The sequence below is a fragment of the Theropithecus gelada genome, chromosome 3, assembly GCF_003255815.1.
Source record: "Theropithecus gelada isolate Dixy chromosome 3, Tgel_1.0, whole genome shotgun sequence".
NCBI lineage: Eukaryota > Metazoa > Chordata > Mammalia > Primates > Cercopithecidae > Theropithecus > Theropithecus gelada.
In genome coordinates this window covers 30,401,878-30,417,642 of record NC_037670.1, presented here as the reverse complement: position 1 = coordinate 30,417,642, position 15,765 = coordinate 30,401,878, and the positions used below count along the sequence as shown (strand labels likewise).

Below are 15,765 nucleotides of genomic sequence, written 5' to 3'. Positions count from 1 at the left end.
TTCAAGGGTCCTCTCTTATCTCATCAGTCAACACTCTTGCTGGATACTCTTCAACCCAGGGGGCCCTGGCCATAGCCGCTATTTCTAAGCTCATGATAAGACCATGAGTGCCAAGGTTCTCAGTTCACATGGGATTCATTCTTCAAAGCCAGGTAACAGGGAGGGTAGCTGTTACGGTTTGGATGTCTGTCGCCTCCAAAGCTCATGATGAAACGTGATCCCCAGTGTTGGAGGTGGGGTCTAATGGGAGGTGTTTGGGTCATGGAGGCAGGTCCCTCATGAATGGCTTGGTGCAGTCCTTGTGGTAGAGTGAATGAGCTCTGGCTCACGCTATTAGTTCCCGGAGTGCCAGGTGTTAAAAAGAGCCTGCCACCTCCTGTGCCTCTTGCCTCCCCTCTGGCCATGTGATCTCTGCAGAGCTGGCTCCGCTTTTTCTTCTACTATGAGTGGAAGCAGCCTGAGGCCCTCACAAGACGCAGATGCTAGCTCCATGCTTCTGGGACAGCCTGTAGAAGCATGGGCCAAATAACCCTCTTTTCTCTATGAATTACTCAGCCTCAGGTATTCCGTTATATCACTGTTAAATGGACTAAGTGCCCAAGGACAGGTATGTCAAGCACCACTGACTAGAACCCGAGTTGCAGGGCGCTGTCTTACTTTTTAAAACCTCTGCCATCAGTGATATGGAGTCACGCAAAACAGAGGCAAAGTGGTGAGTAAAAATCATCCATACATTCGACAAAAGGGAATTATATTAAATTTGGGGTAATCAAAAAGTGCCTCAGCTCTGAAACCCAGTGAGTGGATACAGAAGAGAGAGTTGAACCCAGGCTGCCTCGACTCAACATCAACTCACCAACATCTCCCCAGAGGGCGGGGAACCCTGGGACATGGGATGGATTGGCGCCCAAGAACTCCTTCAACATAACAGGACAGTCCTAAATAGCCCCAGCTACTGCACCCAACTCCGCCAGCTTCATGTGGGGGAACTCAGACCTGATGGGGCACAAGGGGCTGTGCCTCAGGCCACGAAGTACGGAGACTGAAGGGAGACAGGGTACTGGGGAGAATTACTCCATCTTTCTCCATCTTCAGAGTTGTGTCGGACACTGGAAACTAACCCACATCCCAGAAACTGAATTTCTGGGGTTTAAAAATGGCCATGCAGTTCACCTTCTTAGCCCGAGCAACTTAAGACTCCCAGCTGCCCAAAGCTAGCCTTTCCCTTACCTCCTGCTGGGCGTGTGAAGTGGCTCCGCATCCTGCAGTGGAGGTACACATGGATGAGGGGGAGGAAGTCATCCAGGTCCCCCTGGAGGCCGAGCCCTGGGCCAGCCTGCAGGCACCACTGCTCGAACCACAGCAGGTGGGTGCAGCTCTCCTGCAGGAGCAGGGCAGCGATGCTGAGGGCCGCCTGTGTGCGCCGGGCCAGGCAGTAGTCAAGCAGATCAGCCCCGACCGCGGGGGCCAGCACGGGCTCTCTCTGCAGAGTGTGGAGGAGCACTGTGTCCAGCTCGTCCACTGCCAGCGCGGGCAGCAGAGCCCCCAGGCCTCTCACAGACTCGGAGGACCACAGGAGCCCACCACTCTGCAGCTGATCCTGGGGGCTGCAGGTCAGCAGCTGCACCAGGGTCTTCCCAAGAGCATTCAGGTGTCTTTCTTTCCCGGGGCATTTCGTGGGTTGCTGGGTCACGAGGTGGGTCTCAGGCAGGCTCAGCAGGGCCAGCGTGACCTCACGGAGCTGGGCACCCTCCATGTATGGATGCAGCTCCTGCAGGGCCTCCAGCTGCAGCGGTGTCTTTGGTGGCGATGTGGCCGGGCCCTCCCTCCTGCTCTGAAGTTCCTTCAGCACGCTCTGGGTGATGGCCTCTAAGTACCTGGCCAGAAGGCCCAGCTGCCCAATGTTCCGGAGGATCGGGGCACTCGCCGCCAGCAGCTGGAGGAGCCCTGCACTGAAGTGGGCGGCCAGGAGCTTCACAAGGACAGGGCTGAGTGAGTGCGGCGGGAGGGCCTGCTGCTCCAGGGCCAGGAACCAGCCCTCCAGGGTGGGGTGCCTGAGGACGGCCACGAGCACCTCCTCCAGCGTCTGAAAGGCAGTGACGAGGCACCAACGTCACACAAGGCCCAGGGCTAAGAGGGGACAGCTGCTGCCACACAAGTATTCACTGTTGTTAGTGAGACAGAGAGCAGAGGCCCCTTCTCTAACCCATTCCATCCTCAAGCCCACATTTCCATACCCCCTCAGGGTGCCCACGGCATCCTAGCCAAGCCCAGCCAGCGCTGTCATCCAGTTGTACCACAATCGCCTGAGGCACTCCACCTGCCCCGGAAGGACTGGACTGTGACCTGGCTGGTGCCCCACCCACATTTTCGAGCACGTGTCTGAAGAACCCAGCCTGGGTGAATTTCCAGCATGGGAAAAGGGCTCTCGACGGTCACTCAGTGTGGGGGGCGGGCCGTGCAGAAACCCCACCATGCGAGTAAGAGTAATCAGCTGCTGGCTTCTCCTCAGTGGCCTTGCCCTCCTAAATAAATCTGGTTGAGGGACACAGGTGTCTACTTACAGCTGGGGTGATGTCACTTTAGATGAGACCATATGTCTGGGAAAAGTGGGTTGGGATTAAACCACCGTGTGTCTACGATCCTGAATTGAAAGTAATCCTGTCTCCACTGTCAGGAGGAGACTGGGCCTCGGGTGACCCCACAAACCCCCAAACTAGTTCTGACCTGGGCAATTGAGTAAACACTGAGCAGAACGCAGGTGAGCACCCTTGCTGGATTAGAGAACAATTTCATTCAATTGTTCCGCATAGCCCTGCTGAACCGATTCCTCACCAGCGACACTCCACCAGTTTCCAGAAAGAAATTTTCTTCCCTTATTTATTCTCAGGGAAGGAAAGAGGAGCCTATCACAGTCTCCACTCAAGCTTTACCAGTTAAAAACAGCAAAGCACGATCACATACTGAGAATGCTTTGCCTCACGCTGACTGGCTAACAGGTGGTCCCTCCCAAGCAAATACCTCCCAGAAAGACAACTCGGAACTCAAAGGAAAAAGGTGTATATTTCAATTAGATTGTGAAACAAGGAACGTATCTGCCTCCTGAACCTGGGAAACAGGTTACATGGCAAACTGTGAGAGAAACAGTCATCCCGGCCCCAATTAAACAGTCTGCTCCCCAAGACTCCCAACAGGACAGGAAGGCTGCTGCTTCTCAGAGCGGTCTATTTCCTGTGAAGAGCAGTACCCGCTGCCCACCTTTCACTCAACACAAGCTGCAGCTATTCACACTGTTTCTCAGCAGGCTCCTCACACAGCGTGAGAGAGAGCTGTCTGCAGGGAGGGTGACGGTGCACAGAAAAGCAACTGGAAACAGAAATGCCCAAATTAAATCGCACACTGGGCGGGTGCTAGGAAGTTTCTATGATCTCTGCTGTAGTTTCTGCATTTCCCGATTTTCCCACAATGGACCCATGTTTGTTTTTAACCAGAAGTGAAGAGAAAGCCATTACCCATGACTCTGAGAACAGGCTAACAGGCGACCTGTGGGAGTACCTGATCATTGGCCAACTCCAGTGAGGCCACAGACTCCATGTCCAGGAAGAGGTCGGCTTCGGCCCGGGCGGCCTCACATCTCTGCTGGTTCTGGGCATCCAGCTGCTCACAGTGGACAACCAGGCGCCTGAGGAGATCCAGGAAGAGCTGCAGGAGGGGCGGGCCCACGCTTCTGCCCAGCTGTGAGAACAAGAGCACGAGCCTCAGCAGGGAAAAGAAGGGCTCACAGCCACCAGGCAGTGACTTCCAGGGCCCGTGTTTTCACAACAGGAGACTCGGGAGGCAGGCTGAGATGGCAACTCCTCCCAGAGTGTGTGACACCCGTCAACGCAATGCCATTTGCCACATAAGAGATGTGTCTTCCTAAGCCCTGGTGAAACACAAAGGTGTCCCTAAACTGAAAGGGACAGGCCCACCTCAAAACTTAAAAATCCCTTGAACCACATCAGGAACAGAAATTCATCAGCCAGCTACTACACAAATAAACTTAAGAGGGAGGGCTGGGTCAGGCACGGTGGCTCACACCTGTAATCCCAGCACTTCGGGAGGCTGAAGCAGGCAGATCACCTGAGGTCAGGAGTTCAGGACCAGCCCCGCCAACATGGCAAAACCCCGTCTCTACTAAAAATACAAAAATTAGCCGGGCATGGTGGTGCGTGCCTGTTATCCCAGCTACTAGGGAGACTTAGGGAGGAGAATAGCTTGAACCTGGGAGGCAGAGGTTGCAGTGAGCCAAGATCCTGCCATTGCATGCCATCCTGGGCAACAAGAGCTAAACTCCGTCACAGGGAAAAAAAAAAAAAAAAAAGAAAGAGGGAGGGCTGGGTGCAGTGGCTCATGCCTGCAATCCCAGCACTGTGGGAGGTTGAGGCAGGCAGATCACTTTGAACCCAGGAGTTTGAGACCAGCCTGACCAACATGGCGACAACGCATCTCTTCAAAAAACACAAAAATTAGCTGGGAATGGTGGTGCATGCCTATAGTCCCAACTGATTGAAAGGCTGAGAGGTCGAGGCTGTAGTGAGCTACGACACGCCACTGCACTCCAGGCTTGGTGACAAAAAAACAAAGGCGCGGCAGGGCCGCCAACGCAGTCTACCGTAGGAAGGGCTCTGTCTTGACCAGAGCTGCCCTGAAAACAAGGTCAGGCTGACCTGATTCCCGTCTGCAGCTGCTGAGGGACATGAAGAGTTTGCAGCTGAGGTCTGGACAGAACAGCACTTAAACTGCCTCTGCAGTGAGTTCCAGGGAGCAAGAGTGTGCTGAGCTGTGGGCCCGACTCAGAGAAGGCTGAGCTCTCTGGTGGCAGAGCTCTGGGGCGTGCGGAGGATGGGGCAACGCTGACCTGGCCGAAGTTCTCCACGGTGCTCCGCAGGTAGAGCAGCACCTGCTTGGCCGCGCGCAGGACCTGCTGCATGGGGAGGCGTGGCATGCTGGCCTGCAGCTGCGCCTGGATGTGCTTGTCCCGAAGCGCCTGGCTCTCGTAGGCTGCCTGCAGCAGGGCTGTGAAGGAGGAGGCCGAGGGAAGGGCAGGGGGCGAGGGGCTACCCTGTGCCTGCAGCAGCTGAGGGAGACAGCAAAAGGCCGGGGAAGAGAAAGACACATCACCACAGATGAAAACAGTCATAGGCATGGGTAACATACCACAAACGGACGTTTCACAAAGAAGCACGTGCTGGGATAGGACTAATAAATATGGGATCGCATGGCATTTTACTTCAGTAGAGTAAGTTCTGGTACCATGTCATGCATGCTTTCCTAGAGCATTTCCACTGACCACATGTGAAGGCCCAAATCATGCTGTATCTACACCCCTTGGAGAACAAGGCAGGAGCCTGTCCCACAGGCAGGAGCCACGTGTGACAGAGGCCAGATGTGAATCACAAGAATCACTAGAAAGGGGGAAATGAGCCTACAGAGGAGCCCGCTCTGTAAGTGGCCTTTGGAAGGCCTTCCCCAGGAGCTGCGGGTTGAATATGTTGTTAGAAGGACAGAAGATGGGCAGAACACAGAAATTTCTGGAGCCCTTCTGCCTCAAACTGAAGTTATTCACTTCTTCTAACGTAACTACCAAGCTGCCTCCTTTATTTACTCCATGTGGCTTATGTTGTATAACTCCATTTGACTTCCTTAGGCTAATAAAACCCAAGGCTGTAACATGCCCTGAAACTCGGTGGTTGCCAGTGTTCCCCAGGCCTGCAGCAGCACCAGAATACATGAGAAATGCAGATTCTCAGGCCCCACCCAGTCCTGCCGGGTCACTGTGCGGCTGGAGTCCAGCAGTCAAGTTTGAATAGGCCCTCTGGGGATTTCTGACATACCCTGGAGAGTGAGAACCACTGCTGAGTCTTATTCCACAAAAGGTGGACACCCACTCCGAGCATCCACGAGGGGCAGGACAGAACCTCTCCGAGCATCCACGAGGGGCAGGACGGAACCTCTAATACCTCCACATAAGCTGCGGTCTGGCTATCACTGTGGCCTACGTGTGGGGGAAGGTGGCAACAATGTTGTGGGCGAGGGTTCTGGAGCCAGACTGCTTGGGCCGAATCCTGACTCCGCCACTGACTGGTGTTGGAACCGCTCTGTGCCTCAGTTTCCCTATGTGCATAAAAGACGGCGAGAGTCCCGGCCTACTTCTCAGAGTTGTGGTGAGGATTAAACGGCCAAAAATACATGTAGTACACTTAGTACAGGGCTGGGTACGCCTCCAAAAAACACCCAGAAAACATGCAATCGTTGTCGGCTATTGCTACCAACATCACAAGACAAGGAGGGTCTAAGCTGTCTGCTTTTTCGAACACAGCTAAAATGAAACGAATGCACAAAAATGCATACCACAAATGTCGTGCCCCGCACAGCACTGTAAATACTCTGCATTGGAGCCAGAATCCCACCATGAGAATGTAGTCCCCAGCAAAAGAAAATACACTTTTTCCTTTCCTTCCCCAGCTTCAGCAGAAGAGACCCTGCTGGAGGCCTTGAGGGGCCATGTGTGACAGCTGAGTACAGTCTGTCTAGGACCATGCTAAGGTCCACAGAGGAGAGCCAGGAGACAAGCACGCACAGATAACAAGGTAAGGAAAAAAAGGAAAAGGCAACGCTCCTGCCCCAGGCTGAACGAGGAATTAACCTATTATCATTATCAGGGAGCCAGTGGGAAATTTACTTTGGCTGCATCACTGAGTCTTGTGTGTTCAGTTATGTTAGCTGAGCACCAGGGATACTACTTAGCTTCCCCTCTTATGCAGGGGACTTTAGGGTAAGAAATTTCACCCTGCAGGCTGTCTGGCTATCCAACTGCACAGCTGTGGCCCAGCCAGCCGTGACCCTGGGAAGAGCCCTGCACGGGAGCAGTGACCACAATTGTGGCTGCAGCTCACCCAGGCCTCTCGGGCTTGCTCTGGGATCCAGAGGCTGTAGTATCTGTTAAACCGTGAGAGCTGGTGGCAGCAAGGCACCGGGCATGGAGGCTCAAGCTTGTCATACGCCTGGAGCAGGAGACACAGAGCCAGGGGGTCCCTCTGGGTGTGGAGGAGGTCAGTCAGCACCGCCGTCAGATACGTCACAACGTTTTCCGCTGCAAAGGAACGAGATGCATGTGGGAAGAGGCTGGCTGGGCCCACCCTTCTGTGACCCACCAACACCACCTTCTTCCACATACACGCAAGACCCTGAGACATTCATGCAACTCCACGAGGGGACACACAACCACAGGGAAGGAGGTGCTACTACTGGAGACTGTACTAGGCTCTGGTTTTTTAAACATATAGAGCAAAGTCAGACATTCACTCCCTTTTGCCTGGCCTCTTACATGCCTGGGTCTTCACTCACTGGGAAGGAGGCCCAGGAGTGAACACCCAGGCATGTAAGAGGCCAGGCAAAAGCCACCTGGGACCAGGACTTGCTAGGTGCTCAGCAATCCGTTTACTCTGCCTCGGCACACAAGCCTCTCTTGTGTGTAGGCTGGGACCACATGCCTGGTGAGTCACTTCCAGGCCATAACACCCCTTGCTTGACTATCTACCCTCACTTCCCTTTCCATGGTTATCTTGGAAGCCACAAATTGAGATGGCATAGCTACAAAATGGGAGCAGCCTGAATCCCTGTCCAACTTCCTGGAGGACAGCCAACCAGAAGAGCCACCTGGCCTGTACTAGACCATAGCAAGGTCTAGAAACAGACTCTTATTTACTAAAACTACTGACAAGTCAGGGCTTATTTGTTACTGCAGCAAAGCCTGAGTTCTCCCGACCAATCACACTACTATAATCTGTGAGCACTTCCTTGGGTCTAAGTTGCCTGGAAAATCCAACAAGTATGAAGGATTCATCCTCTGCAACAACATATCAAGAATAAATGTTGACAAAAAAACACCAATGTTACAGAGGCTGTCTGGGCAGCCAGGCAAACACATTATTTCAGACTCATGCTCAAATGACCAATTTCCCAAAAGCCTAGCCAGCCCCAAGATCCCCACCCCTGTGCTCCTAGCTCTGCTGGCTGGGTAGCTATCACCCTGGGGATTCTGACCTCTTGTTGCCCTGGATTCTCAGCAGCTGATCCCACAGCCCCTGGAATCCCACCTCCCACCCCGCACAGACCAGCCAGCCAGATACGGCCAGAACATCCTGACTATACACAGGTACCTGCTTCACTGCCTGTCCCAAGGAGCAACTTATTCCTCGCTTCCAGGGCCGCAGGGACCACAGCACTGAATGGGAACGTGAGCAGGATCATGTCTTCATTTAACGTGAACCCTATTTCCTCGTCCAAGCCTTCGCTGCCCTCCACCAGGACATCCACCATGTCGAGAACATCTGAGACAGAAAGAGGAGAATCCAGATGATGTGACAGCCACTGAAGGGTTTCACTGCAAATACCCACAGGGAGGCAGGAGCAGAATCCATGCAAAAAGAAAAAAGCCACATTCCTCTTGGGGCAGCATTTAATATAGTTTGACCCTGAACAGACAAGACATTGCCTATGAAATCTTTCATATCTTTGTCTGATAAAATGCAGGATATTCAGCTGAGGTGATAAAGTTTCCTCAAGTGACACAAGAAGCCCAAGAACTTTAACCCAGATATTCAGGCAAACAAGCCAAAATCTGAGAGGCAAAATAGTGTGAGGGTTAAAGCACACGCCAGAGCCAGAGCGCCTGGGTTCAGATCCTGACTTTGCTATGTAGTAGCTATATGAGCTTGAGCAAGTTATTATTGCTCAACCTCTCTGTGCCCCAGCTCTTATCTCTATATAAAATGAGGAGAATAATAATATCCTTTTCTTTTGGGGTTGCTTATGAGATTTTCATGAATTAGGACTTACAAAGAGCTTAAAACTCTACCTGGCACACAGTAAATACTACATAAATAAAACAGCAAGTGTTTCCTATTACATGAACACATAAGGAGACTTCATTTCCAGAACAGGCTGGTCTTTGCTGCAAAGGGACTGTGTGCACTTGGCCTAGGGCATCAGTGCAGTTCTTGTTCTCAATCTCTTAACATGTCACTGTGGCTTGGTCTTCAGACCTTTGAGCAACACAGAACAGAATGGAACATACCGTCAACGTGGGGGATAGAGTGGAACGTACTGTCAACGTGGGGAATAGAGTGGAACATACCGTCAACGTGGGGGATAGAGTGGAACATACCGTCAGCGTGGGGGATAGAGTGGAACATACCGTCAACGTGGGGGATAGAGTGGAACAAACAGTCAACGTGGGGGATAGAGTGGAACAAACAGTCAACGTGGGGGATAGAGTGGAACATACCGTCTATGTCAGGGATAGAGTGGAACATACCGTCAATGTGGGAGATGGGAATGCTCATGTCGTCGGCTTCTTGCTTCGTCATAGTGGCCTGCAGCGTGCTTGCTTCTTGGACAAAGTCAGATGCTTTGTCTGTGTATGAATAGGGATTCGCCACCAATGTCAATAAAATCTGGGCATTAAAGAGCCAAGTAGAAAGCATTCAGATGGTCACAGGTAAATGAAAAAGCCAAAAAATGTCACTGGTCAAAATCAAGGGAAATGACATAATATGTTCAATCCTTAATTAGAATAATTTTACTATGAGGTTGGGTCTAAACTTTTTGTTGTGGAATTAAAAAAAAAAATCTCCTTTTAGTATAGCACTGCTTTTAATATCACTTTTGGTATGCCCCTATTCCCCTGTGCAAAAACAAATTTCCAAAAGGAAATGAAACAGCATGCTGTAATATATACCTATTTTACATATCCTAAAACGAAGATTCTGAAGTCTCAGCAAGAATAAGGAAGTCAGGCCGAGAAGCCTTTTGGTGCTGGTGCATCAAACATGCCTCGATTACGCTAAGAAGTTAATATAATTATCTCTGAGCATGCTCCTTTATGTGGGAAATGTGTGCTTACGCGTTCCAGAAACTGAATCACAGTCTCTTTGTTCTCTTCCACGGTGTTCTCTAAATGCTCCAGCCAAAGCTCCAGCTCCTTCCAGGTGTGCTCAAACACCCCCGTGTCCTGCAGAATCTGCCAGGAAGCAGGTACCAGTGAAAAAGTCAGAACAGAGCCCACTTTTTTTTTTTTTTTTTTTTTTGAGACGGAGTCTCGCTCTGTCGCCCAGGCTGGCGTACAGTGGCACGATCTCAGCTCACTGCAACCTCCGCTTCCCAGGTTCAAGCGACTCTCCTGCTCAGCCTCCCGAGTAGCTGGGATTTCAGGCATGCGCCAACACATCCAGCTAATTTTTGTAACTTTTTAGCAGAGACAAATTTTCACCAAGTTGGCCAGGTTGGTATCAAACTCCTAGCTTCAAGAGATCTGCCTACCTTGGCCTCCCAAAGTGTTGGGATTATAGGCATGAGCCACCACACCCAGCCTACAGGACCCACTTTCTGTGGGAGGTCAAGCAGTTTTATTGTGCTCCAGCACCACACGCCCAAGGAGCATGCAGGGGGTGAAAGTTTCATCCCATTTTTCTCTGAAAGTTAGTCTTTCAAAATAATATCTCCATTGTTGAGGGAAACAAAGAAATCATTCTACGCTTTCTCAAAGACAATATAATCTGGCCAGGCCTAGTGGCTCATGCATGTAATCTCAGCACTTCAGGAGGTTGAGGTGTGAGAATTGCTTGAGCCCAGGAGCTTGAGATAAGCACAGGCAACATAGTTGAGACCGTCTCTACAGAAAATAGTAATTAAAAAACGAGCCGGGTTAGTGGTGGTGCGCACATGTGGCCCTAGCTACTCAGGAGGCTGAGGTGGGAGGATCACTTGAGCCCGGAAGGTCAAGATGGCAGTGAACCGTGATTGTACCAGTGCACTGCAGCCTGGGTGACAGAGCAAGAGCCTGTCTCAAACCAACAAAAAAGACAATATGATCCCTTCTCTCACGGCTGCTTATCCTTTATCCTCATTTCCTAAATAAAAAGAAGGGAAAAAATTTGGCTGCTACTTAGGAGCCAGAGACCTCTGGATTTTCACAAAGACCCAGGTAAATGTGTAAAACTTGACCCCTCACAGCTACTCAACCCTCAGCCTGTATGAAATTCTCCAACTTCACGAGCCAGTCACATCATATCACTTCAACGTGGACCTCAAGACTCAGACCTCAAGACTCACTATTTCCAACAGAAGAGAAGCTGATATGAGGCAGGACTTGAATGTGCAGAAGTGATGAAATGATTTCCCCAAATGGTCTGACAGCGGAAACTCAGGGTCTAAGAGGACTTACGGCACAGAGCCCTGCAACAGCATGCACCGAAGGAAAGCCTGACTGTGCCAATTTCATCTATTTGCAGTCAGTGATCATGAAATCTAGCTGGGGTCAGGTTCACAGCTGCACTACCTGGAAGGAAATGGCAGCCTATGGAGGTCAAAACTTAGCTGCCACATTCTTTCAGCGGCTCAAGAGAGAAGGCTGTAAGTGCAGCAAGGTTATCAGCACTTCAAATACAAGTGGAAGGTCAAACCTCTGTACCCTAAACATAGTGCATCCCCCAAGCTGTTTGCTGCAGAGCAGAAATGAGGACTAGATGTCCTACTGCCATCATAAGACCTGACACAGCTCTGGAAACATAAGTATCAAGGACAAAAAAAGAGAAGGAAATAAATTCCTGTTATTTTCCACTGCCTTTGATGACCCATGTGCTGTGGGTGATGGATTCGGGCAAAAAGGCTGAAAGCCTTGGAGAAGGCCGGAGCCTGAGAAGGAGGAAAGAGGCACTGCCTAATCAACACCAAGAAGCCAAAATGTAGTATTTAGTGAGCCTACAACAAGCTAGAAATGACCTACCTAAAAAAAAAAAAAAAAAAAAAGTTTCTCCAATGTACCAGGCTGCCTCTCAGAAATGTAGCTAAGTGTAAGACACAATAAATTTAACTGCCATAAAACCTTCTATTTTAAAACTAAAAACAATCCCAATACCTCCTGAATTCAACAACTGTTAACTAAACACTTACCATAAGGAAGATCTATACAAAATGCTTTTCAGAGTCAGAAACTGGTGGAAAATGCTCACCTTCATGATCAGAAGTTTAGTCGATGACTTCAGTTGTAAATGACTACTGGTCACAAACATTTTCATTAGTAAGTAAAATACCGATCGTTCACCTCCAATAATTTCTGCATCTGGGCCTTCCTAGAGTTTAAACAATATTATGTATTTTTAATATATATAATTACATATATAATTTTAATATATAGTTATATATTAGACACATGCCACAGGGCCAGGCGTGGTGGCTCACACTTGTAATCTCAGCACTCTGGGAGGCCAAAGCAGGCAGATCACCTGAGGTCAGGAGTTTGAGACCAGCCTGGCCAACATGGTGAAACCCTGTCTCTACTAAAAATACAAAAATTAGCCAAGCATGGTGGCACACGCCTGTAGTTCCAGCTACTTGGGAGGCTGAGGCAGAAGAATCACCTGAACCCAGGAGGCAGAGGTTGCAATGAGTCCAGATGACGCCACTGCACTCCAGCCTGGGCAACAGAGTGAGACTTCATCTCCAAAAACAAAAAACAAAACAAAACATAACAGGAGCCATCACTTGCTGAACACACAGTATGCTGCCAGGTCCTTACCTCATCTCATTTTAACCACAATTTGGCAGGAAGAGTAGCAAGAGTAAGCGCAGGTAGCCGTGTTCCTGTGCTGGAGTCATCCTAGGGACCCAGCTTACACTGACTCACTGAATTCTCCCAATACCCCTGTGAGGTGGGTACAGCTGCTACCCTATTTTACATGTGGAAACTGAGGCACTGAGAAGACACCTGGCTGTTTACTGGAAACCAAGGCAGATGCTGTGCTGTCTGCTGGATGGTGAGCAGGAGGGACCCCAGGGCTGTCTGAGTCCGTCAAAACATGTCCTTGTTACTTTCATCAGGATGCCAGTGCTGGCAGAATGGATTGCTTATGCACAATTTATCCTCCTCAAAAGGCTTTTGGGCTTTGAACACATGTCTTCAACAAGTACATGGAGCTCCAGATCCCCAATCCAAACTCTGTTGAGCCCATGTGTCTCACTGCAGCCCCGGGCAATGAGGACAACCCTGAACACAGTGAAGTGCTGGTTAGCTTAGGCAAAGCCAGCAGATGTATCTTATAAGCATAAGGTGGGGCACAGGATATAAATTCATACCGGTTCTTTCAAATTATGAGGCCTCTGTTCACTTTCCAACTAAATTATCAAGATCCCATAAGCCCAGCTGAGCTGGAGTAAAAACCAACCAGCAATGCCCGAGCCTGTCACCTCCCTAGGATTGGTGACAATGACCTCACATCTCAGTGGAATGGTGACAATCAGCGATGCCCGAGCCTGTCACCTCCCTAGGATTGGTGGCAATGACCTCACACCTCGGTGGAATGGTGGCAATCAGCAATGCCCGAGCCTGTCACCTCCCTAGGATTGGTGACAATGATCTCACATCTCAGTGGAATGGTGGCAATCAGCAATGCCCGAGCCTGTCACCTCCCTAGGATTGGTGCAATGACCTCACATCTCAGTGGAATGGTGGCAATCAGCGATGCCTGAGCCTGTCACCGCCCTAGGATTGGTGGCAATGACCTCACATCTCAGTGGAATGGTGGCAAGCAGGGCTCTGGGCAGCACTGCCTGGGTCCCATCCTGGACCCACCACTCATGGACGGGACCCTGAAGAAGGTTCTGACACTCTGTGCCCAGTTGCCTTGTCTTTAAGTAGCGTGAACCGAGCAGCCACATGAAGCACCCGTATCCTGCCCAGCACGCAAGTAAGTTCTCAGGAAGAATGATCCTCAGCTACGACGCCGGGAAGCCTCAGTACGGGGACTCGAGAGAGAGATGCATGGTCCCAGAGGCACAGCATTCTTAAGTCTTCCTGGATATGTCGCATGTAAAAATGCCAACATACATTTCCATACCATTGGTTCCATGTAAAATCTAAGTCACTAAAAAATAAATCAGCTCAGATTATGAGAAACACTTAGACAATGCTTAATTTTGCTCAATCATGTTCCCTCCTCCTCTTTGCATAGAAATGATGCAGCATCCTGGGCTTAAGCCCAGGGTAAAATTCTGTGGCATCCTGAGTTTCCCTTTATGATTTAACATTATGTTCTCCAAAAAGTTCTGGAAGATATTCTATTAACGACCTAGAAAAAAATGCTGGCAATGTCTACTGATTCTTCTACCAGCTTCAATCCTCTTCTGACTTGGTATCTATTCTCATCTCGTCTTTAATTCTTCCAGGATGAGGGTAAAGGAAAAGGAATGTATTTTATTTTGTTTATTATTTTAAAATGGGAAAAATGCAAAACAGTTGAGATAAACAAGAAACTCCCTGGACCCAGCAACAATGTATTTGCAGCAAGGACATGTTAAGCACCCTATTTTACAAAAGCAAGCAGGTTCCCAGGCCTCCTGGTTCATGAATCAGGACCTCTGCTGTGGGTCTCTCTAAAATGAGAACGCTTAACCTCTTCCGTCTTGCCCCGTCAGGTTCTGCGCCAGTTAGCAATTCATCAGGCCAAGAAGCCACCTGGCCCAGCAGGTTAGCTTAGGGCAGAAGACTGGGAGCTCTGCTTCCTACCTGTGCCTTTAACCACAGAAACTTGCTGGCCGGCAGCTCCAGGGCCACCTTCAGCATGTGGTGCTGCAGAATGGGAGGCACCTCCTCTTGAAGGCCCTGCTCGGAGATGATGCCTATGGGTGAAAAAGAGGCAGGCTGAAAAAAGTCACGTGGACGTGGGTGCCCAGCAATTGCTGCCCTGGCCAGAAGGTCAAGGAACTCAACATGGAGAAAGAAAAAGGGTGGATGCAAGGTTCCGTTTCTCTGTCCTGTGCTCACTCTCACGCGGCACATCTCGCCTGATGTCTCCCCACGCCCTGGTCTGTACAAATCTTTCAACAAAAAGTCCGAATCCCACTTGCCTGAAGAAGCCACACAGCCCGCACTGACCCCGAACAGCTGGAATCACTGCACCCACCATGTACCCTCCAGGGGTGGGCTCTCGCTAACGTTCTCCCTGGCTCCCCAGACAGCAAGCATTTTGTGGACAGAGACTGCAGCCACCTGCGCCTGAGACTGGGTCCTCATCCTCTAGCCGGCTCTCTGGGTTTCTCCTTTGCTACTAAATACTAAATGGCCACATTCTAGTAAATTTCATACTTCCACAGCAAAGAGAACCGTTCACCTTCAAATGATTAAAAAGTGAATTGCAGCTTTTGAAAAGGAGTATTTCATAGCTTATATAAATTCCAAGAACGGTATTTTTGCAAGTCTTCTCCCACAGGCCCAATTATAAAGTGTATCAGACAAACTTTACCATCCAGGAAACATGACCAGACAAGCATTATGTTACTTTTAAAAGTATGAAACTGACTCAGTGGGGGAAAAGATGAGGTAACTATGTCAAAAGTGTCTCTGCATGAACAGGACGTCCCTTCTGCAGGATCCTTGTTTCTGCTATACCCTCTGCACCCCCGCTGCCTTGAAAAGTGACGTTAGAGTTAACGTCACATGCTCGGATTTGTGGGCCATTCATGCCGGTTGCTCAGCACTCGGAAGCTGGCTGGCTTCTTCCATTGTTCTCACTGCTACCAAGTGTTCATCTGATATTTACTTATGGAAGACCAGCTATTTAAAAAATACTGATGCAAGTACAATTTCTCAGGCTGACGGAGGAGCATGCAGTCAACTGTCCACCAGCCTTCCCGATTCTTGGCTCCAGGGCTCTGCTCTGGTTT

The 15,765-nt window shown here is 50.1% G+C and overlaps 1 protein-coding gene across 1 annotated transcript in view; it reads right to left on the bottom strand.

Annotated features, from left to right (window-relative positions):
* The window catches only part of URB1 (URB1 ribosome biogenesis 1 homolog (S. cerevisiae)), a 78,200-nt gene that overhangs the window by 31,643 nt on the left and 30,792 nt on the right, over nucleotides 1–15,765 (bottom strand). Inside the window, exons 14-22 of the mRNA XM_025380858.1 lie at nucleotides 14,609–14,721; nucleotides 12,057–12,176; nucleotides 9,950–10,066; nucleotides 9,362–9,500; nucleotides 8,205–8,375; nucleotides 6,939–7,135; nucleotides 4,901–5,119; nucleotides 3,556–3,735; nucleotides 1,231–2,086 (exon numbers count right to left, since the gene is read on the bottom strand). Coding sequence (XP_025236643.1) covers nucleotides 1,231–2,086; nucleotides 3,556–3,735; nucleotides 4,901–5,119; nucleotides 6,939–7,135; nucleotides 8,205–8,375; nucleotides 9,362–9,500; nucleotides 9,950–10,066; nucleotides 12,057–12,176; nucleotides 14,609–14,721 — 2,112 coding nt within the window. The remainder of the gene's footprint in view (nucleotides 1–1,230; nucleotides 2,087–3,555; nucleotides 3,736–4,900; nucleotides 5,120–6,938; nucleotides 7,136–8,204; nucleotides 8,376–9,361; nucleotides 9,501–9,949; nucleotides 10,067–12,056; nucleotides 12,177–14,608; nucleotides 14,722–15,765) is intronic.